The 25182-nt window shown below is 42.5% G+C and overlaps 1 protein-coding gene across 3 annotated transcripts in view; it reads left to right on the forward strand.

Moving 5' to 3' along the window:
• The window catches only part of etv6 (ETS variant transcription factor 6), an 82460-nt gene extending 57832 nt beyond the window's left edge, over positions 1-24628 (forward strand). For all 3 annotated transcript variants that reach the window (XM_083632098.1, XM_083632099.1, XM_083632100.1), the window contains exons 4-9: positions 3769-3921; positions 12349-12644; positions 16734-17031; positions 19348-19490; positions 19655-19755; positions 24045-24628. In XM_083632098.1, coding sequence (XP_083488224.1) covers positions 3769-3921; positions 12349-12644; positions 16734-17031; positions 19348-19490; positions 19655-19755; positions 24045-24147 — 1094 coding nt within the window. In that variant the 3' untranslated portion in view covers positions 24148-24628. The remainder of the gene's footprint in view (positions 1-3768; positions 3922-12348; positions 12645-16733; positions 17032-19347; positions 19491-19654; positions 19756-24044) is intronic.
• The last annotated feature ends 554 nt before the right edge of the window (positions 24629-25182 follow it).

A 25182-nucleotide genomic window follows, 5' to 3' on the forward strand; every position in this document is an offset into this window, starting at 1 on the left:
AATACCAAAACAAGAGTATTTGGCATTGTTTTTTATAGGGTAATACATAGGCGCATTTCCAAAAAGCCATTTGGAGACTCCAAATGGACACCTGGTAACCAAATGACTTTAGAGGTATACAATTTGTTTTGTTTTGTGTCAACAGTATCACATAAATTACTCATAAAAACAATTTTGTTGTATTTTAGCACAGCGGCCGAGCTGCGAATGCGAGCTGCAGGGCCAGCTTGTAGTAAAAAATTTCAGTTCAGTTGAATTGTCTGCCAATGTATGCCAAAACATACAGTAAATGAATTGAATTGCGTCACCAGGCTAGGGAAATTAAATTCTGTTCAGAAATCAAACACTCACAGATTCACAGTTAAGCAATAAAAGCAAAACCAGCTGGGTGTACCACGAAGCAAGATTAGTGGCTTAGCGAGGTAACTTCAGGTTTAACCCTAGGTTTGCCGTACCACAACGCTAGTTAACTTCTCATCGAGATAGATCACCATAGCAACTTATGTTCTACGGCTAACCTGCTTTGTAGCAGGTTAAGTTCAGAGGATAAGATCAAAACCCATGAAAGACCCACCTGCTTACCAATCAGCTCTCTGGAAACAGCGAGTCGCCATTCATATGGTCCCCATATGAAAAATACATTGCATTCAAAAGAAAAGAAAAAGAAAAAAGAAAAAAATGGCTCCTGTTGAATTAATCGAGGACTGATTAGCCTTGCACTTGTTGCAGGCTACATTTAAATTAAGCCCTACTTACCACTTTGGAATATGTTTTTATATATTAATTTTTGTGCTCTCAAGTAGATACGTTGTTTGACCCCGCCGATCGATTGCAGCTGAATGGTGAGTGGAGAAATATCACTAAACCGGCATAAAAAGGTTACATAAACGTCTCCAAAGCGCACGGTGCCGTGTGCACAATGGAGCTGAGTCTAACGTTGGGTTGGACATGGTCATATATGTCAGAATAGCCTACTACTATCTAAGCAATTTAATATGGGATCGCCTGCACACAGATGATTCATATCTAGGCTACTCCTGCATTTTGCAGCTGCAACTGTGTTGCTTTTGGCCTGTATGATGTGATTGAACTTCATATTATTTCCAGCATAGTCATTGTATGAAATATGGAGATATGTGACTCTGCTGCCAATAGCCTATATGTGAGCAGAAAATAGGCTATTTTTTATAGATGAAATCTATGCCCGCACGTACTGTGTCGATTCAGTTCAGCAGTCTTTTTTAATTTTATTATCATTATTTTTTTATTGATTAGCCTATAGGAATTATTCCATCAGTGCGACCAAACACATCATGAGATCATTATTATTCATTGAGCCTGAATGGTCTAAAAACTCCTACGGATTTTGGAAATAGACATGCAGGTTATATTGAGTTTATTGAGAGGGTGAATTGAGCTGCTGTAGATAGCTTACATGGAGGCAGAAACCGCTCTTCAAAGAAAGTACTGATGTGAATAAAAGTGGTAACTTTAGACAGTCATTCGGGAACAGACTAATATAATATCCAACGCAGATTTTTATTCTGACATACAGTAGTAAAGCTTCACGAATTGCGCTTTGAATGAATGAGGAAATAGGCGTGTCTGGCACTGTAGAAGTTGGAGCAGTCCATATTGCATTGTGATTGGCAGTTGTTAAAAACCACGCCTCTTTTGCGGGCACGAGCTTCTGTGCACGGGCATTTTCATGTGCACGAGCTCTCAGCTTGATTAGAAAAACCTGCTTCCACTTAACGAGTGGCGATCTACCTTCATAGTACGAGTTAACTACAATCCAGCTTGATGGCAATTATCTGGTTTAGCCAAACCAGATCAAGGGACAGATCCTGGATCTTCTTATACAACATTCGTGGTACAGCCCACTGTTCTGTTAAGAATTTATTGTCGTCTGGTCTTTCCACCAAATAATACAAGTATTGATAAAGAAGACTCCGATCATTAAAGGAGAATTTCGGTTTTTTACACCACGGTCCTCATTTCCAGTTTAGAATATGATGTTTTACTCACCGAAATAGTTTCGCTTCATTTGGATGCCCACGGAAGATTTTGAGCTCCGAGTAGTCTCCTCAAACAGGCTATAACGAGAGCCTGCGGCGAGTGCGGGGCATGCTGCACACACTCTGTAAATGACACTTTTTCGGTCACATCGCGGTTCATTATGGTTGTAAATATAATTATTTAGCTAATAGCTAGAAGCTAAGCTAACACCAACACAACAGTCAACGTAGATCTGCCCCGGATGGGGTTACAGTGTTCATCTTCTTCTGTGGTTTCTCTTCTTACCACACTTCTTCAGAGAAACCACAGAAGAAGAAGATGAGCACTGTAACCGCATCCGGGGCAGATCGGAGCCGGTTCCATGTCGCTGTTCCGACCTCTCGCTGTTCCGACCTCCCCTCTCCCAGCCCCCATGCCTAAACCTAACCTCCCCCAGACCCTAACCCAAAACCTAACCTCTCCCACCCCCACGCCTAAACCTAACCTCCCCCAGACCCTAACCCAAAACCTAACCTCTCCCCCCCCCCACGCCTAAACCTAAGGTCGGCATTGCGGGTGGTCGGCATAGCGGGTGGACACCTCGGAGCCGACTCTTTTGTTGTTGTTAGCTTAGCTTCTAGCTATTAGCTAAATAATTATATTTACAACCATAATGAACCGCGATGTGACCGAAAAAGTGTCATTTACAGAGTGTGTGCAGCATGCCCCGCACTCGCCGCAGGCTCTCGTTATAGCCTGTTTGAGGAGACTACTCGGAGCTCAAAATCTTCCGTGGGCCTCCAAATGAAGCGAAAGTATTTCGGTGAGTAAAACATCATATTCTAAACTGGAAATGAGGACCGTGGTGTAAAAAACCGAAATTCTCCTTTAAGCAGCCTCCAAAATGGTATCCAGTGGTATCAATAAAAATGAATGATCCCCATCCCAGACTAGTCCAGACTGACAGGTTGTGTGTATAGACAGTATTTTCTGTATAGACCTCTTCTATGTTTGCAAACAGTGATTATGTGTTTTGTGGGTGGAGCCAAACTGGTTGCAGAAAGTGACAGCTAGCGGTTCAGCTGTCATAGAAATATGGAATATCCGGATGCCTTTTCCACCTATTTTAAATGTTTGCCAATGCCAGGAACAGACAGGTCATCTAACAAATAAGCTAACACTTTCAATGGGGTGAGGTTTCCTGAGCCGTACTGACTGTCAGGATGGGTCTACGATCCAACTACATCGCCAAAGTTGCAGTGTCGGACATCGTCATATTCCTAGTGGGAAAGCCCAGCGTCTATACGGCACAAGACGTCTTTTTCCCGTATTCCGGCGATCTCTCTAGTTTCGGTTTCACTTGTTTCACTTGCTTCTCTGATTTTCTGCTACCACAATGCTACCACAATGCTTTTTATTTTTATTTTATTTAACCTTTATTTAAACAGGTAAAAACACGTTGAGACCGAGGTCTCATTTTCAAGTGTGACCTGATGCTACCACCTGATGCTACCACAATGCTACCACAATGCTACCACAACGCGCGCGCAACTGCAGTGACGTAAACCAGTGACGTCCACTCTAAATTGGTCGATATGTTCAGATCTCCCAGTGTTTCCCTGCTGTCTGGAAACTACAGAGCAGTTCAGGTCTTTGGTGGTTGAACCTGACTGTGACACCCATGCTTATTTCCCTCTTCTTCCCTGGTGGGGTTAAATGCTACCGGGAGCTGTGCGTGCGGTGACCTCTGACCTCTGTGTGTCTGTGTAGGGGACGTCCTGTACGAGCTGCTGCAGCACATCCTGAAGCAGAGGAAGCCCCATCACGTCTCGTATCCCTCCGCTGCCTACTTCCCAGACCGGAACTCCTTCCACTCCCTGCAGCCCGAGAGCTCCACATCGCTGCAGCACCTCAAACTGGAAGGTAGGTCTGGATGCAGGGTGACCATGGTTCCTTGAAATCCTTGAAAGTTTGGGAATTTGAGAAAAAGAATCAAGGTCTTGAAAGTTTTTGAAAATAGACATAAATAGACAATGGGTCATTGAAAGTGCTTGAATTTATATATTTGTGCCAGAATAGAAATTTAAGTTATTATTTAGTGAATAGGTTACATTCTGTCGAATGTTAAGTATTCATGCATTCAAGCCTCTCTCTCTTGGGGCGTCTGGATAGTGTAGAGGTCAAAGCACTCTCCTACAACCACAGAGAGGGTTCAATTCGTGGCAGCGGTACTTCCGGCTTAGTCAGACATTCCTACAGACACAATTGGCCGTGTCTGCAGGTGGGGTATGAGTCCTGGTCCCTGCACTAGCGCCTCCTCTGGTCCGTCTGTTCGGGGGGAGGGGAACTGGGGGGGGGGTGGATAGCGTGATCCTCCTACACGCTACGTCCTGCCGGTGAAACTCTTCCTCGTTGTCAGGTGTAAAGAAGCAGCTGGCGACTGCACATGTATCAGAGGAAGCATGTGCTAATCTACAACTCTCCCCAGATCGGCAGAGGGGGTGGAGTAATGACCGGGACAGCAGGGGGAATTGGCTGAGTACAATTGGGGACAAAAATCCAGGGGGCGGAAAGTTGTCTGTGAGCTTCTTGTAAAGCTGCTAGTTCTCAAAATAAACATTTTGTGTTGTAACAGTAATTAACCTTCATCCATGTCTCAAACTATGCCGTGCTGGGGCCTTGAATTTGAGGGAATCTGGCCTGGAAAGTCCTTGAATTTGATGTGTAAGAAGATGCGGGAATGCAGTCTTTGATTCCAGAGTTTGGAATTAAGAGTGCAGCTTACTCTCTTTACTACAGTAGTAGAATAATGGCTTGTCAGGATGGGCGCGGTGGTGTGGAGAATCAACTCGTATCTTTTTGTGCGTTTGTTGTGAAAGACATCAAAGGGCGCGGAGTGCACGTCTGTCTTGTCAGTAGATCATGCAGGTCGCGCTTGTCTCCTCAACATTCCTCACGCTGTCCCTCTCATCAGGGAAGTCACCTTGACGCCCAGTGAAAATACCTGAGAGCGTTTCCTGGCTCTGAGCTGCAGAAATGTGACACAGCAAGAATGGAGTGAGCTGCACTCCACATGTTGACAGTTAGAACCTGTTCCACAAGGAAATGCTTATCTGCCCCAGGCTTTACTGCAGGGGAAGTGATCGACCGGCCGATAACGGCTCGTACGCCCGCCTCCTTGTTTTGAGAGACAGTTTATAGACAGGAATTAGAAAACATGTTTTTTTTTACAATCCACCTGCTGTGAATGAAGGAAGCAGAGTCAAACTGTAGGAAGTGACACTTAAACAGCATGGTGCAGGCTGAATCTTTTTGTCTTTATGAATTTACATTAATTATATATATATATTTAGAACACGGCTCTCTTGAATACTCGATTCTGATTGGTCAATCAACAAGATTCACCGGTCATTATTTCTCGACAACCGACCGCTGCTCTGCCACACCTGGATTAATCAGTTGATAAGAGCATTTTGTCTGCAGACACTACTAATTAGGCCAACCAGTTGCAGCTGTGGTGTCTTGTGTGCCAATTACGAAATCTATTTGAATAATTATTTTTGTCAGATTACTGAAATAATTTAGTTGTAGGCCGTGTTCTAAGCGGGATAATGTATAATGAGCCGGTGATTACTGGAAATAATGACCTTCAGGTGACTGATTAAGCCCTCCGCTGCGCGTCGGGCTCAATCATTCACCTGTCGGTCATTATTTCGCCAGTAATCACCGGCTCACAATACATTATCCCTTACATATATATATATATATATATATATATATATATATATATATATATATATATATATATATATATATATATACACATAATATGTACTGTATATACGTATGTATATATACAGTATATATATATATATATATATATATATATATATATATATATATATATATATATATATATATATATACCGTAATTCTGCCAATAAGAGCCCGGGCGCTTATTATGCTAAATCAATTTGGACCCGGGCGGTAAAAGGAACACCAGGCAGCAATTAGAGTCAGGCGGTTATTTTCATTTTGACATAATTGAGCCAGGCGATTATTATTTTTTTAACAGAAATGCCTGCTCAGCAAAAATGGAAAGTATCAAATTGCTTATTTAAACAAGTGAGATAGTACTTAGTACACACAAGAGGGTAGGTACAGGCAGTTTAAACCAGTGAGATAGTACTTAGTACACACAAGAGGGTAGGTACAGGCAGTTTAAGTCAAGTCAAGTCAAGTCAAGTCAAGTTTATTTGTATAGCACATTTCATACACAGAGGCAATTCAAAGTGCTTCACATAAAATGGTTGACAGGAAAATAAAATAAAAGAAGAGAGTAAAACGGACATTTAAAAGCATCACAACAAAACTTAAAAAAAAGAGTATAAAAAGTGTTTTACAGGAAAATAAACCAAAAGAAGAAATAAAATGGACATTTAAAAGCATCACAACAAAACTTTAAAAAAAAAAGAGTATAAAAAAGTGCAATAGGCAGAAAGAGCTAAAACTTATAGAGGACTCATTGGGTTTGCATAGTAGCTGTCAGCAGTTAAAGGCGACGGTAAACATAAAAGTCTTTAGTCTATTTTTAAAAGTAAGTAAGGTTGGGGCAGATCTGAGGTCTTCAGGCAATTTGTTCCAGCTAGCAGAAGCATAGTGGGTAAATGCAGCCTTCCCGTGATTTGATTTGATCCTAGGGACAGTTAATAAGCTGGACCCTGTTGACCTAAGAGTTCTAGATGGTTCGTAGCGTGGGAGCAATTCAGCTATGTATTTTGGGCCTAGGCCATTGAGTGATTTATAGACTAATAACAGTATTTTAAAATCTATTCTCTGACACACTGGCAACCAATGTAAGGACTTAAGAACTGGAGTGATATGATCAGCTTTCTTAGTCTTCGTTAGTACTCTAGCAGCAGCATTCTGAATGAGTTGAAGTTGCCTAAGTTCTTTTTTGGAGAGACCAGAAAAAAGGCTATTGCAGTAGTCTAACCTACTATAAATGAAGGCGTGAATTAGTTTTTCTAGATCCTGTCTGGACATGTATCCCCTAATTCTTGCTATATTTTTAAGATGATAAAAAGCAGATTTTCTAATTGACTTAATGTGGGAGTTAAAGTTGAGATCGGAATCAATAATAACTCCAAGATTTTTGACTTGATCCTTAGGCTTCAGGGATCGAGACTCAAGGCATGCAGTGATTTTAAGCCTTTGTTCTTTGGGGCCAAACACGATGACCTCAGTTTTGTCTTTGTTTAGCTGTAGGAAATTCTGGCACATCCAGTTATTTATTTGATCAATGCACTGGCACAATGATTCTATGGGGGCATAGTCAGCTGAGGAAAGAGTTATATACAACTGAGTGTCGTCTGCATAGTTATGATAGGCTACTTTGTTTTTTTGCATAATTAGGCCTAGAGGGAGCATATAAAGGTTGAAGAGAACGGGCCCCATAATGGATCCTTGAGGCACCCCACAGGTCATCCTAGTTAGGTCAGATGTGTAATTGCCAATGGAGACGAAGTACTTCCTGTCTTGAAGATAGGACTTGAACCACTGGAGGACCGTACCCGATAGCCCAACCCAGTTTTCCAGTCTGTCCAATAAAATTGAGTGGTCAACAGTGTCAAATGCAGCGCTAAGATCCAGTAGCACTAGAATCGAATTTTTGCCTGAGTCTGTGTTCATTCTGATGTCATTTATGACTTTAGTAAGCGCGGTTTCAGTGCTGTGATGGGGGCGAAAGCCTGATTGGAGTTTATCTAGGAGATCATTTGAGGTTAGGAATCTATTGAGTTGTAGGTAAACAACCTTTTCAATTATTTTGGCTATAAAGGGGAGATTAGATATTGGTCTGTAGTTACTGATTACCGATGCATCAAGGCTGCGCTTTTTTAGTAGGGGTTTAATAACTGCAGTTTTCAGGGACTCAGGAAAAGTGCCGGTCACAAGGGATCTATTAACTATTTGCAATAGGTCCGACGACAGACAGTTATAAACGCTTTTTAAAAAGCTTGTTGGAAGGGTATCGAGACAGCACGAAGATGATTTAAGGCCTTGCACAGTTTTCTCTAAGATGTCGTGGTCGATAACGCTGAACTGGGACAAATTTATCATTTTTGTTAATTATCTCGGAAAAGAACGATTGTCTCGACCTTTTCAGTTCGAGGTTGTAGGAGTGAAGGCTTTCTTTGTAAATATCATAGTGAATGTGAAGATTAGTTTTCTGCCATTTACGCTCAGCTTTCCTGCAATCTTTCTTTTTGCATCTAACAGATGCAGAATTTCGCCAGGGTGCTTTAATTTTGCCAGACAGCAATTTTAATCTAACAGGCGCCACACTATCAATAGTTTTCAGAATTGTCGAATTGAAGTTATCAAGAATCTCAACCAGTGAGATAGTACTTAGTACACACAAGAGGGTAGGTACAGGCAGTTTTGAACATGCCTAGTATTGTACAATGGACTGGAATGAACGAAAACAACTGATAGCCTTCATCTTCATCGTCATCATCATCATCCAACTACCTTACGGTATCAGTTCATTGCTCTCCTCTTCTCCCTCTGCCAAACAGCCATACCATATTTTAAACAAGTAACATTAGCCTACCGCTCACACATTCAGCTGTTTGTGTTTCATTGGAAAGAAGTCATAGCAACGTTATTAGTCTCGCTTGCCAGATACTCCCAGCAAAGCAACATAGAAGGCACGCTAACGTAGCTACAGTACCAAGCTAACCAAACAGCACTGCAGCACTAGACAAAACAAGCAGACTTACCAAATACCGGTAGGTAGACGCCAAGTTTCCAATACATGTCCAGTATAATGGGTATAATCCATACTGCATTTATGATCGCTGTTCCGCTGAGAGAAATGCACTTTTACAAGGCACAACTGTAACATTATGCTACATTAGCGTAAGTTGCCCACCGCTCTCGGTTAGACGGCATCGCCAGCACGTTGCCTACAGGAATCTGTACCATTAAACAATGCGGTATGCATACTTGAAACATGTCGGTTACAGCTTGTATAAATAAAATATAAAACTGACTGACAGGAGGAGAAACTTCCGCATGACTTCCTCCAAAACAACGTCATTACCGTAAGTGACTGAATTTAGTCAACAGAAAAACATACAGTACAAAAAACCGTATTTATTCTAATAAACGCCCCGGCGGCAAAATGAGTCAGGCGCTTATTATGCTAAATCAATTTGGACCCGGCGGTAAAGGGAAGACCCGGCGGCAATTAGAGTACAGGTGCTTATTGGAAGAATTACGATATATATATATATATATATATAAATATATATATATATATATATATATATATATACATACATACACACACACACACACACACACACACACACACACACACACACACACACACACACACACTATATATATACTATATTTATAAGACGGCTCTCTCAAATCAAGCAATCTGATTGGCTCACAGCTGTGGTATATTTAGCATATACCACAGTAAATATACCACAGTTAGAGCCACTCACTGCCCTGAACACTGTGTGAACTTTATTCAGCCTTATTTCTTCGCTCTCATTATGGGAGAGTTGATAGAACGTGAGCTGTTTGGACCTGAGCAAGAGGGCTCAGGTCCAAACACTGATTTAAGACATTTAAATATAATAATAATAATAATAATAATAATAATAATAATAATAATAATTTTCATATTGCCATACAGTACTTGGTAACCATTTTATAAAAGCAATAGATCACTTCAGACCGTGATATATGTTTATTATACCACACTGCGTAGCACCCTTAGGTGTGGTATAATAAACATATACCACGAGCTGTCGTGACCTATTGCTTAAATATACTGTGTGTGTGTGCGTGTGCGTGTGCGTGTGTGTGTGTGTGTGTGTGTGTGTGTGTGTGTGTGTGTCAGTGAGTGAGTGAGTGAGAGGAAAAGGTGGCATTCTTAGTGGGCATTCAACACATGTGACATGACTTGTTGCTGGACGTTCTGCTGGGCCTGACATCCATTTCAGGAACAGTGGCTATATACCCCTCCCACATATATTAATGCAATGAGGTCTCCAACCTGCACCATGCTCTTTAACAATATGAAAGTGTCAATATGCATGAAGAGCAGACTTGAGACGAGACTTGACTTGGGTTCTGGTGACTTGGGAATTGACTGACTTGATGTTGATGACTTGAAAAGGTTTCTAAAGTCTTGAATTGAGATCTTGTGTTTGTGTAAATTACTTAGATCGAAAGTGATGAGATTTGTTCCAGCAGACGACTGAATTTAAATTCTGTTTTCTGAATTTGTATGGAATGAATTTATTGAAGTTGAAACGCATTATAAAATCACACTTGTGATGCTCTGACTCAAACCATTATTGCATTGAAAATACCTCAATATTTAGTTTTCCTTATATTAAATTGATACTGGACTTTGTTCTGACTTGACTTGGAGACATTGAGACATTAATGACATGGACTTGATATGAGACTTGTGCCTAAAGACTCGGGACTGGAGCAGAGTTGACAGCAGTGTACCATTAGGTTTAAGATGCTTCTTCCACACCAAAACAAAGATATTTAGCCTCAGACTTAAATTACATGAGCAGGATGATTTTCTATTAGACTACACTGACACCTAGTGGTTGTTCCTGTGTGTTAAAAGTACACTGTCTATGTGACAAATCACAACACAGTTAGGTGAATAACAGCAATGGCACTTGGACAAATAATGTGCTACTTTTTTTGGGTGATGGCAGCAAATTATTTCAAGTCTCCCTCAAGTCACTCATCACTTCATTCCGTGTTGTCATTGTTGCTCTCATTCACTTCTTGTCTTTTCTTTTTGAGTATTCTGCTTTTATTTTGACTGTCAAAGCTCTCTGTGAACTCTGTTTTTAAAGCTGATATTGTTATTATGTTTTTAAGATTCTTTTATTTGTGGCATTTCTGCTCCATTGGATAGGCGACATGAGAAAGAGATATGACAAAGGGCAAAAACAGACTCCACCTGTATTTGCCTATATGCTTGGTCACCCAAGCATAGGGGTGAGCACCCGCGGCTGGGCACCTGCGGTCCCCCTACCCCACAACCCTCCACAGAAGAGCACAGCATATTGATTATGTTGAGATAACTGTACCTGCATGTATGCATATACAATCAAGCAACACACAAAACACCACAACTAAAATATACTTAATGCTGTAACACTCGGCTCCAACATGCCCGCTTGGCTGGCAGGCCTGGCCCTTTAGCTGACTGGATATGGCGGATGCCTGGAGTGTGAGAGATCGCCGGATCGAATCCCGCTCGAGGCCTACATTGGTGGCAGCGGTGGGATTGCCCACTCCAGCTCCTCAGAGATGCCCCAGGATGAGGGCATGGGATGCATAGCATCATACCAGGGCAGAGACAGGGACTCTCTCCTGGGAGTGAGCACCGTCCTTCGGGTGAGACGTTAAACCGAGGTCTTGACTCTCTGTGGTCATTAAAGATCCCATCGGCACTCTTCACAAGAGTAGGGGTGTAACCCCGGTGCCCTGGCTCAATTCCCAAACAGGCCTTCCTTCAATCATGGCCACCTAATCATCCCTCATTACTTAATTGGCACATTCAGTCCTCAACTCTCCACCGTGAGAGCTAATGTGTGCTGAGCGTTCTGGCGCAAACTAGCTGCCGTGCATCACCCAGGTGGGTGCTACACATCGGTGGTGGATGAGTTGAGTTCCCTCCCCTCCCTCCCCTGATATGTGAAGCGCTTTGAATATCTAGAAAGGCGCTATATAAATCCAATCAATTATCATTATTATTATTATACCTCGAGGGGGCGTTCTCAGTCTGTGGTGCGCAGAGGTTGCAGAAGTCCCCCAGTTGAGCCGCCGCTCCTGGCGCACATGGCCGTGCCCCTAGAAAGACCCAGACGACTGTAACACTCGGCTCCAACATGTCCGCTTGACTAGCAGGTCTGACCCTTTAGCCGACTGATATGGCGGATGCCTGGAGTTTGAGAGATCGCCGGATCGAATTTTGCTCGAATGCTACAATACTACTAGAAATACACCTACTACTGTTTGCTTGTTGTTGTTGATGTGACTTCATGCTCCGCTGCCGCTAGCCGCAACTTGGTAGCCACAACCAGCGGTGAGCTGGCCCCGCCCACAAGACCACAGGAAATAGTTTTGTCCCAAAACGTCTACGACATGAAAAGTCAATTTCACACTCTTGATCATGTAGAACATATCCAATTGTTTTATTGTTTCAATGTATAAAAAGTTGTATATTTAATTATTAATGATTTATTTTATATATATGTATAATAACATGGCGTGTGTTCTGTGTCCTGTCAGAAACGGTACGACGCGCCCCACGTGGTACAGAGTCCCTCCCCCTACACCCGCCGACCATCGAGCTGCGGCACCGCTCGCGCTCGCCACACCAGCCAGGCCCCCGGCGCTCCCCCGCAGAGCCCGGCCACGCCCGGCCGGGCGAGGACCTCATGCAGGTGGCCTCCCAGCTGCCCGACTCAAACCACCACTTGCCTGATGACATGTACCCCCTTTCTGTGTCCCCCAACGCCCCCAACGGACACTGCCACATCGCGGCCATGCGAGAGGCACCCTGCCCCGGCAGCCCCGGAGGACAGGTAGGTCACAATACGATACTAGGGATTTAACAATACACTCAGCTCACAATTCAATACAATTCACAATATTGAGTTCACAATACGACTTTTTTTTTTTTACAAAATTAGATTGCAGACAATTTATGACTGAAAAAGATTCCCCTTAATTATTTATTAGACAAAATACACAACTCATCTTTTTTTTATCAAATTAAAGAACCCCTTTTTGTTTAGGTTTTACTGAGGTAGGGTATATTTGATTGATTGATTGATTGATTGATTGATATTTTTATTTAAGTGTCATGCACCATAATGTGCCCAGCCCATATGGGCTTACAAGACACTATATCATATTTACAATAGCCAAGATGGCCACACAACCAATCATAATATACATTTGTACAGAATCAAGAAAAAAAAAGGCATTTCAATGAAACATTCACTTTCCAGGAGATACAATTATACTGGGTACAATGTTCCCTGTCTTAGTCGCCAGGCATTTTCTATAAATCTGGCTAAAACAAAAATGTCCTTATCAAAAAGCCAACTCAACATATGACCTTCTGACAGCCAAAACAAATCAGGATTCTTCAACTGGATTTTCTCAAATAAAGGATTTCTCAAATCATTGTATATGGGACAATGAAACACAAAGTGAAGTTCATCCTCCACAACACCAAGATCACAGAAAACACACAAACGCAACTCTTCAGGAATACATTTATATCTACCTACCTCAATTGCCAGTGGTAGGGTACCAGTTCTTAACTGAGCACATAACTGGAAAACACAAACTTTGTAATGAATGAACATTTCCTTTTCTTTGTAAAAGGAAAACTGAAAAAAATCATCGTGATTAATTTGCATTCGATTTGAATCTTCACACATTTGTATCGATTTTTAACTGTCTCGCGATGTATTGTTACCTCCCTATACGATACTATCACGATACATTGCCTACGATAACGATGGTATCACAATAGTGATTCTGTGATATGCGATCCATTGCAAGACAAGACATTACAGTAACATCACGATATCTGTGTAACTGAAGAAGAAAAAAGAGACATAAAAAGGCAAAAAGCAGGAATTGTGTATACCGTAAATTCCGGACTATAAGACGCACCGGTCTATAAGCCGCGGGACCAAAATTGACTATTTTTTTCTTCTATAAGCCGCACCGGTCTATAAGCCGCGGGTGTTTTGATGTTTAATTACCATATGAAAGGGTTCGTGCACAGAGAGGAATGTCGGGAAAGAGATGGCTGATTGGGGAAGCTCCCATTTATTAACATTTCAACAAAACAAAACAAAAGTCAGGTCACTAATCCCCAGACAAAATCACACAACAATAGGCTATATGTGCAGCAAACCTGTAACCAGAGAAGTCAAGTCACTAATCCTCGTCTTCCTCTTCTTCCTGCGTACTGAAACCACCAAAGTCCTCATCTTCAGTGTCGGAAACGAACAGGTTCAGGGTGGCTTCGTCAACCACTCTCCTCTCTCCTTCATTGTCACTCAAAACCAACGAACTCCTCTTTGTCACTGTCGGCATCGAACAGCCTCTGAAGCCTCTGACGGCCCTCAGCGCCAGCTGTGGCGGCATCATCCTCTTCATCCCGCAGCAGTCCAGCGTTTTGGAACCCGTTGGTGATTGTGGATGTTTTCACACTCCTATAATATTCCGTGCTGAGACAGTTCCTCCTGCTGCACCGTCCAACGCCTCACCATTGACTCATCGATGCCCAGGTTACGCGCGGCTGCTCTGTTTCCCTCTTTTAATGCGAGATTGACTGCTTTCAACTTGAAAGCTGCGTCGTACCTTCCCCATGGTAAGTGAGAGTGTTGCTTCTACTGCTCGTTCTCATGCTGTCGAGAACGAGCAAAGCTTTTTTTTGGTGAAAGAATCCTCCAGGGCGCTTCTTGTTAACAGTCCGAGTGAGTGGCAGGTCGAACGTCAAAGGCACTTCATCCATATTTATGATCTGCTCCGGTTCGATGGAATATTCCTTGATCTTCCTTTGTGTGAATTCGCCGAAGTTTGTGATTTTCTCCTGGTAGTCGGGGGAGGGAGTTGATGGCCGAGTGGCCGTTTGCTTACCGTAATTACCATATGTAAGTGGTCACGCACAGAGGGGATTGTCGGGAAACAGATGGCTGTTTGAGGAAGCTCCCATTTACCGTATTACCGTAACATTTCAACAAAACAACATAACACAACACCACCGTTGTTTATTTTTACAGTGCACACAGTGTCCGCGGTGTGGTGAAAAGAGGGCAAGAGAGGAAATTAAAACAGAAGTGGATTTATCGTTAGAAAGAGTGCTAAAAAAGAGAGATTTTATTTGTATTTTTTTTTTTTTTTCTGAAAAAATCCATAGATAAGACGCACCGTTATATAAGCCGCAGGGGCCAAAAAACGGGAAAAAAGCCGCGGCTTATAGTCCGGAATTTACGGTAATTCACTCAGTTTCACACTATTTGACTCCTGAGAAACAAAGTGCAGCATAGTGCCTTTAGCTTAGCCTCTTTAACTCTCACACGCACGCACGCACGCACGCACGCACGCACGCACGCACGCACGCACGCACACACACACACACACACACACACACACACACACACACACACACACACACACACTTGTCCACGTGTGCCATCATTTCAATGTAAAATAGCCATAAGCTGGCAAGACGCCAAACTACCAGAAATCAGAACAGATCTGGAGTTAAAATGCTTAAAGGAGGGATACAGCTATGGCTCACTCAGATCCGTTCAATTTGTGCTACTTAACACATTGACTGCCAGCCGTTTTTTTTTTGCTGTAGGTAGCTTTTGCCAAGCCGTTTTTTTGAGGATTCTGGCTCATTTTACAAGAGCCGAGGATTATTTTCTGCTTGGAGTTTGTCAACACAAAGTTCACAAAAGTACTAATAGAATGTGTGCTTTCTCTGTCTAAAAGAGTTAGTTTGTAGAGTTAGTAGTTATGTAGATATTAGCCGTTGAGTACAGCATGGTTTTAGCGTCTGAGAGTGAAAGCTGAGATAATCGCAGTTTTGTGAAATTCAATCAAACAGGCAGAACAGTCACTTTAACCATTTATTTTTGGCATCAGTGAGAGATCAGACATCCAAACAATATAGTTCCGAACGCCCTCTCCTTCAACTCCTCCCTCCGTGGGCGTGTCTAGTGGCTTTCAGCCTGCGTTTGTCACAAGCGAGTGCTCTGCTGCTGGGAGTTTGATCAGCCTCCCTCCCTGGCAGCGAGTTTGAGCAGCCTCCCTCCCTGGCAGCGAGTGTGGATAGGTCTCACTCGTCTCTTGGGTTTGAGAGCCCCGATGAAGCCCCGTGCGACTCTAGGCTTTATGCTGCCCACACAGTCCATTTCTGGAACCCCCCACCGCAGCAGCGCGAAAGCGTCCCCGCCTACAGTATGAGAATGAGGCTCGTTCGTTTCTGACTGTAAAATCGCCAAGCCATTTCCTTGAGAATGGAGGAAGCAGCCGCGGGAGGCGGCTGCTTTTGGTTGACTTTATCTCTGTCGGGAGAGGACCGTCGCCACCTAGCTGGTCGGTAAAATAGATTATACACATTCAATACTTCCAATATCTCCATAGGAGACGCGGGGGGCATTGATCCACGTAGCACCGTCATTTTTTTTTTTTTTTTTTGACGTATATATACGTCAGTGGCAGTCAACGTGTTAAGTTGACAGAAAAATAAAAATAAATAAAAAGCTCCATTCAACAACTTTTCCAAGTTTCGGTATTGGTATCGATATCGCTGTTCAAAGTCATTTTGATGACTTTTGAAGCATAAATGCGATATTTTAAAATCGCGATTTTCAGTAAACGATTCTAAAATCATAAACATGGTCGTCATTTGTGAAGATTATCTTGCTGAGCACAAAGGCCGCAGTTTCATAAACTTTTGTTAACCACAGACCTTCAGAGATTTAACCAAAATTCCCATGCAAAAACCTGGAAACCAGGGAACCAGGAAGTGCAGGGACTTCGGGATTGGCTTGTTACTCTATTGATAACATATCACAAGACGAAGTATCACAATATCTACAGGAACAGTATATATCGATATCTTCTCCCACCCCCAGGAGCCCATCCCCCCACGTGTCATCCAGCTGATGCCCAGTGCCATCATGCATCCCCTGCTGCTCAGCCCGGGCCGGGGGGGCACAGGTGGGGCTGGGGACTTCAGGCACGGCCGGGGGGTGACGGGCGCCCAGGCACCGCTGGAGAACGGGCGCGGCGAGGGGAAGGCCCACCCACACCACCAGCTGGTCCTGCCCCAGCAGCACCTGCTCCAGCCAGATGAGGCGCTCTACAGGAACCACGTCATCATGCCCGTCTCCCCTCCAGAGGAGCACGCCATGCCCATCGGGAGGATAGCAGGTAAGCTTTAGTCCTGAACAACCGATGACTAATGTATCTGAACCAATCACTAGTGCAGGGAGGGGTTCACAACCTTTTTTGGCTTGTGATCCCACTTTGACATCACAAAAATCTAGGGTCCCCAGATATTAAAATGTCGATACAACATCAGTAATATCATCAGTGACATCATTAGTGACATCATCGATGATGGGTACGGGGATCGTTATTTATAGCGATAGGATCGGTGACACAGGGACAGAATGTAGCGAAACAGTGGATGGATAAATCCAGAATGAGGCGGTAATGCAACATAAAGGATGCCAACTGCCATAAAACACCACAGAAGAAGATGAAGTATTTATATTGATACCATTTTCGAGACCTTCGAGCTTACCAATCCGAGTTTGTATCGATACCACTATTGATAGTTTTCTATTATTTGGTGGAAAGAAGAGATGACAATAAATTCTTCATAGAACTGTTGCTTAACTGTGAGTCTGATGGTTTAGCCTCGCCTATAATAAATGCCAATGCTAATTTTGACTGAATAGACATGTGTCAGAGAGCAGGACGCACAACATGCAACTTACATCACTGAGATCCATGGGCGAGGTTTAGGGTGGCACTTTTGGCACTTTTCTGAGGAGCTCAAATTGTCCCCACCACAATCCGCGATTGATATTACTGTCTTTTGGAGGCTGTGGCGGGCTCATTTTTACAGCTAGCATGATGCTTCTTATGAAACTAGAAAACCTAAGGAATCGATTGGTACCAACCATCTCAACCTACCAAAAGTTAGGCAAAATTTTGGTGACGGAAAAAATTTGAATGGCCATTTTCAAACGGGTGTTTGGTCATTAAATAAATGGAGAGAGAGAGTCCTCCAAAGATATATGTCGGTTCAGTCTTTGTTTTTGGATATGTGAATGTTCTTAATTAAGAGTGAGAGAGAATTGACTGAATTCTGCATCCAGAATATACTGTATAAGGAGACCCCCTAGGGGGTCTCTGGACCCCCTGCAAATGTTCCCAACACTTTGCAAATCAAACCTACGCCCTTGAGATTGCATATTTTTGGATCATTATCAATTGGATTATTATTGTCAATGAACAGGACAGTATGCTGATTTTCCCCCTTAGAATTATGACTTTAATCTGAGAATTTTGACTTCAATCTCAGAATTCTGCCTTTTTTCTCAGAATTCTGACATTAAAATCACAATGCTGACATTTTTCTCAGAATTCTGACTTTAATCTGAGAATTCTGACTTTAATCTTAGAAGTCTTCTCACTTTTTTCCTCAAACTGACCAATGTATCTGAACCAATCACTAGTGACTGACGTATCTAAACCGATCACTATAGTGACTGGCGTATCTGAACTAATCACTAGGGATGATAGGGACGGGGATCGTACTAATCACTGGTGACGATGTATCTGAACTGATCACTATGTGAACTGATCATGACTGATGAGCAACATATCTGAACCAATCACTAGTGACCGACATATCTGAGCTGATCACTAGTGACCGATGTATCTGAGCTGATCACTAGTGACCGATGTATCTGAACCAATCGCTAGTGACCGATGTATCTGAACCAATCGCTAGTGACCAACATATCTGAACTGATCACTAGTGACTAGGGATGTCACAATATATCGTCCCACAATATATCGCGATATCAAAAGGTGACAATATGTATCGTTGAGATGAAATCTCATATCGCGAGAAAAAGAAGATGAACATGGTGGCACTGATCTGCATCTGATTGCATGCTCGCTCTCCTTTTCATTGCTTTGTTTGAACAGACGAGGGACGTTACAGACACGGAGGATGACAATGGTGAAATTACTCAAATTAGCGTGGAGGCCCCCTCAACTTACAAATCGATCACAAAAAAATATTGTTAAAATATCGTATCGTATCTCAACTGATCACTACGTGAACTGATCACGATGTATCTGAAAAAGTGATTCTGATATAGTGACCGACGTATCTGAACTGATCACTAGTGACCAATGTATCTGAACTGATCACTAGTGACAGACATATCTGGACCAATCACTAGTGATCGACATATCTGAGCCGATATAGTGACCAGCGTATCTGAAGCGATCACTATAGGGACGATGTATCTGAACCAATCACTAGTGACGACATACTGTATCTGAAGCGATCACTATAGGGACGATGTATCTGAACCAATCACTAGTGACGACATATCTGAAGCGATCACTATAGGGACCGATGTATCTGAAACGATCACTATAGGGACCGATGCATCTGAACCGATCACTAGTGACAAACGTATCTGATTTGCTGTCTGGCAGACTGCAGGCTGCTGTGGGATTACGTCTACCAGCTCCTGTCAGACAGCCGGTACGAGAACTACATCCGCTGGGAGGATCCAGAGAGCAAAGTCTTCCGCATCATGGACCCCAACGGCCTGGCCAGGCTCTGGGGCAACCACAAGGTAACCACACACACTTTCTGTTGAGAACTGTCCTTCAACTAGTGCTGGGTGATATGGACCAAAACTCATATCTCTACACTGAATGGCGATACACGATACAGTATATATATCTCAGTATTATAAAGTGTGTCTTAATGGCATTGTTGTTGTTTTCCCTCTCACAGAACAGGACCAACATGACGTACGAGAAGATGTCGCGAGCACTGAGACACTACTACAAACTGAACATTATCAGGAAAGAGCCGGGTCAGAGACTTCTGTTCAGGTACGCCCGCTAAAACTCCCCCTGAAACACTGACTATGTTTACACTATGTATGTTACTATGTTTCAAAAAGTCGTGATATTTACTTTTCTTTAAAGGAACAGCTCACCCTAAAATCCAAATGACATATTTTTCTTCTCACCTGCAGTGCTATTTATCCATCTATATCGTTTTGTGTGAGTTGCCTGAGTTTTGGAGATATCGGCTGCAGAGTTTCTGCCTTTTCTCCAATACAATGGAACTGGATGGCACTCGGCTTGTGGTGCTCAAAATGCAAAAACATACATTTGAAAAACTCAACAGCAATGTCTCTTTCCAGAAATAATGACCCGGTTACCCAAGATAATCCACAGACCTAGTTGTGAGCAGCTTCATGTAGGAACAAGCTACAGTAGCAGCTAGTGGGTGTAGCTCGGTCTAAAGAAAATAGTTCCTACAGAAACTGTTTGTGGATTATCTTAAATATCCAGGTCATGGTTTCTGGAAAGCGATATTGCTGTTGAGTTTTTCAAATGTATGTTTTTGCTGTTTTGAGCACCACAAGCCAAGTGCCATCCAGTTCCATTGTATTGGAGAGAAGGCAGACATCTCTAGGCCCAATATCTCCAAAACTCAGGCAACTAACACAAAACGATGTAGATGGATAAATAGCCGTACAAGTGAGCTGTCCCTTTAAGATATTAAATTGATACTGGACTCTGGATTTGTTCTGACTTGACTTGCCGTTCTACATACGCCCCGCAGGCGGTGTGGGTTGGCAAATTATGAAAATATTGCGGGTGTGGGCGGGGCAGACTCAGAACGTGACAAAGCAACATTATTAAATTATTTAGTTAGAGCAGTGAAACACGCAGAGTAACCCTTTATTAAGACGTGAATTCTCACACACGTAGGCTACACACAATCAGACAGCGAGTCTGAAGCCGTCTGCACCTGCTGCACTTTATAGCCTACATGGTGGAGTAAAGAAATGCTTCAAATGAGGTAGCCTATGTACTCTAAAAACAAACATTTTCGAAAGATTATTCGCTGTAATTATTATTTGAAGTGTCCATAAAACGAATGCCACCGCAGATTTTCTGTGTGGACTCGACTGATCTATTTGTCAACTTTACTGCAAGCTGAGTACGTGACCAATTGAGAGCATGAGGTAATTAAAAGAAATGGGAAAGAATAAGAAGTGTTTCTGTAGCCTGCCTCTACCTGCTACCTCCATTTGAAGACCTTGGATTAATTGAAGAAAGACCGATAATAATAGCTGCATGGCTGCAAGCAGCATGGCTTTTAACGCTCCCAAAACAAGGTGACGTCACCGCAGAGCACATTCAGAGCACCCTCTCTGCCCTGCTGAGCCGAGGAGGAAAATCCATTGCTGGATGTTCCCATGACTTTGTTTTTGTCGGGAAGAAAGGTGACACGAACATCAAAGTCAAATGTAAATGGTGTCCAGGACAGGTAGGCTACTAACACTCTTTCCACTGTGAAAAACACGAGCTCAAACTTCCTAACGTTAACGTTACAAGACGAGAGGACAGCACAACAGAAACCGGAAAACTGTTAAAATACAGAGATAACGTAAAAACTCACAAGCTGGTGGACATCAAACATTGCTGTTATTATTGTCAGGTTAATGTTAATGTTGCAGAGCTAACGTTATTTGTGACACAAACTTGTTAAGCAAAGATGTAGCCTATACGTATTGAGTTTGCATTGGCAGTGCATACTGCATTCTATAAAACAGAAGCTGTTTAAAAGATTGCATCTTGTCATCACTTTGAGCCAGGTGTGCTCTTCATCAAGCATCTCTGTAGGAAGCTGTGCTCTGGCAAAGCCATTAGTTTAAATGGAACAGCACATAATAGACCTAGTTCACACATTCGCACGCAAAGTCTGCATTTTGATGAGAAAAACGCCATGGGCCTTTTTCACAACGGCCATTTGTGTCTAGAAGACAGAGTATACACAGGTGCAACCAACTAACTAATTAGGGCTCCAGCACTGGAACACCTAAATGGACTGGAAGTTGGAAGCCCTAATTAACATCTTGGTGCACCTGTGTTACCTCCTGCCTTTTAGACACAAAATCGCTGCAGTGAAAAAAGTAATATAACGAGTATGTAACGAATTACTTTTGGCATGGAGTAATAAGTAAAGTAATAATATTACTTTTGAAAATAGTAACGAGTAATATGTAATATATTACTTTTTTAGTAATCAGTGCCCAACACTGTGTCTGTGTGTGAGAGAGAGAAAGAGAGATGTAGCGGAGAGACAGAGTTTGGACACCTTGGAGAGCTCTGCTGCGCTCATCTTGAGTCGGGAGAAATATTATATTAAATTGGCCGTTTGCGGGCTGCTGGGTTGGGTTGGGTTCGGCATTTTCACATATTTTAATGGGCCGGGCGGTGCGGACTAGCTCCAATGACGGGTTGGGTTGGTGCGGGCGTTAAAAAACCCCGACCCACGCATCACTAGAGACTTGACATTAAAGGGACACTCTGCTGAAAAACAACGCTGATTTATGTTGCATATAATCTCACACATATCCAAAACCTCTAAACAGTTTTGTCGACATTCCGTTTAGTTTGACTGAGAGTTGATTTGAGTTAAGTTGTGGACCAGTGATGTGATTTCTGTCAGGACCACTATAGTAAAAACTTATTAGCTACCATTATGCAATATTTATTTTTGGTGGTATGGCTCTGTTCTGGGAACTCCCTGCCCTTCCATGTGTACATTCAAGATTCAAGATTCAAGATTCAAGATTTATTAAGTGTCCCAAAAGGGCAAATTGGATTGCAGAAAGCGTAGTACGAAGTACATACATAAAAACAAATAAGACAAAAAGAACATTGTAAAAACAGTCTAGAGCAGCAGTTTAAAGTGCAACACAATAGTTAAAGTGCAAATGACAACAGTAGCAACGATCTAAAGTGCACAGTAGAGATATAAAGTGCATAGTAGCAAAGTGCAGTTCGCTCACAGCAGCACATTTATATCACAAGAAAGAGCTACAATGTATCATTGTATTAAAGCACAAGAGAAAAAACCTCAGTCCAGACCGAAGGGCAGACAAAGTATATAATACAGATATACTGTATTGTACCCCTAAGAATAAATAAAGATAAAAGAATAAAAGAATAAAAGGATAAAATAAATAAATAACAAAATAACAGCAACGGCAGATGGGGAGACATTACATTTGTACCCCAGCAGCGTTCAACGCTCTGATAGAGACAGGCACAAAGGAATTTCTGTACCTGTTCTTTTTAACTATGGGGGCACGAAGGCGGAGCCCGGAAGGAAGCAGCTCATATTCGAACCTCAGAGGGTGGGCATCATCTGATCGGATGGACTCAGCTTTTTTCAGCACCTGTTTATTACAGATCTGGTCCAGGCTTCTGAACTGGGTTCCGGCTATTTTTGAAGCCACCTTCACTATTCTCCCCACAGAATAGTGAAACCCTGAGGCAGGAAGAGCATCAGCAAAGACCCCCAAGTACAGAACAGAGCAAGCAACAATGACAACAGAAATTACTTTGTTTAAGTCAGACACAGCTTTAAATAGGGCGCCCTGTGTGAGATTTGCCAATTGAAAGCCTAGAAGGGAATCAGCTGATGTGGGCTGGGTTGTGTGCTGAGGTTGACTTCGTAACCTGCCAGAACTATCGCCATGCTCGGTTTGTGCAAAACGACATCACTGGTCCACAACTTCACTCAAATCAACGATCAATAACTGTCAAACTAAATTAATGTGTGCAAAACTGTTTACAGTTGGCGGATAAGTGTGAGATTATGTGCAATATAAATCTGCATTGTTTTTCGGTGCAGTTCTTTAATGATATGGACTTGGGTTGGACTTGAGTTGGTCATCTAGCCTAGTGGTTCTCAAATTTGTTCACATGAAGGACCCTTAAACTGACAAAGATTTGACCACGGACCCCCATTTGATAGGATTTTGTCCCATGGTCCCCCGTATGATAATAGGATTGATGCTTATTACAGAAAGTGTATAAAACCCATGACCAAAATAGTCATTGTGTTACTTGCATGGAATTATAGCGAAAATAAATTACCCTTCTTTTGGCTGGGGACCCCCTGGAAACCCCTCAAGGACCCCCATTTGAGAACCACTGATCTACATCATTTAGACGTGGGACTTGACTTGAGACTTGTGCCGCAAGACTTGAGACGACTTGAGCCTGGAGCGAAGTCGACTTGGCCAATACCTCTGGTTCTAGGATTCACACTCACAAGTCATGACCAAACCGCTTCCCTTGTCTTGTTCCAGGTTTATGAAAACCCCGGACGAGATCATGAATGGCCAGACGGAGCGGCTGGAGAACCTGGAGTCCGACACAGATGAACAAATCTACATCAAAGAGGAGTGCTGAGGATCTCACCAGTCCCAAAACCAGTCTCAGTCCCAAACTAGTCGGAGTCGACTACCACAGCCGCCGATGCCTTCAGACGCAGCTCGAACAATCGTCATGAAAACTGGAGCGCATGGACGATTCGCTCGGTCCGACCCGATCAGAGACGCTCTCGCTCTCTCCAGATTGCCTTTAAGACTTTATTAAGACTTTATCAAGACTTTATTTTCCTCGAAAAAACTGCATCGACTGTTTCTATCTGGGAGGTAGAACTGTTTCGATCTCGAGGCATTTGGTAACACATTCCCTTTCTCCCCTTTTTTTGAATGAACTGCAAAAGCCAATCACTATGTGCTTACAGTACATCACTTTTTGGATGATTGTTTTTTCTTCTTCACATGCATTATATTCTATGGGATTTCACCAATTGTGAAAGTAAGAGTTGAGGTGTGTGTGACAGGAATGTTTTGACCATGGAATAAAACTTTTTGATCAAATTGTACGCGCTTGTGTAGTGCAGAGTTGCTTTATTGATAAGGGTGTAAATCACACGTTTAATCACGATACGATATTATTCTTTGGGCAATGATACACTATTTGCTGATATCACAAAGTCTTCCACGATATCATTTAATTTAAATTCAGGGGCCTGCGATTGATGTGAGACAATATCATATGCCCAACACAATCGGTTATCAACTCACAAAAGCAACTAACAATCTATTATTTTTAATAGAAAATAAATATATCGACCTAGATCAATTTAACATGTTAGTTTTAGTTTTTTATTTTCTTTTACTCTCAGATTTAAAATGCCCCATGTCACTTCTTGGTGGAGAATGGGTCATGATGTTGGTGAAATACAGAAAAGATCCACATGATGGCAGTACCGGACTAGTTTTGGAGGAAGGGGGCCAGCAGTAGAAGCTCGCACTGTTTGTTTTTTTATGCAGTTGGGGATAATAAAAAACAGCAGTGTTGGGCTCAGTTACACGAAAGCAGCCTAATCCAAAACTAATCATTTCCGTGTTACTATGTCTTGTGCCCTAGCAGCAG

The sequence above is a fragment of the Poromitra crassiceps genome (genome assembly GCF_964638095.1).
Source record: "Poromitra crassiceps genome assembly, chromosome: 2".
In the NCBI taxonomy this organism is placed as follows: domain Eukaryota; kingdom Metazoa; phylum Chordata; class Actinopteri; order Beryciformes; family Melamphaidae; genus Poromitra; species Poromitra crassiceps.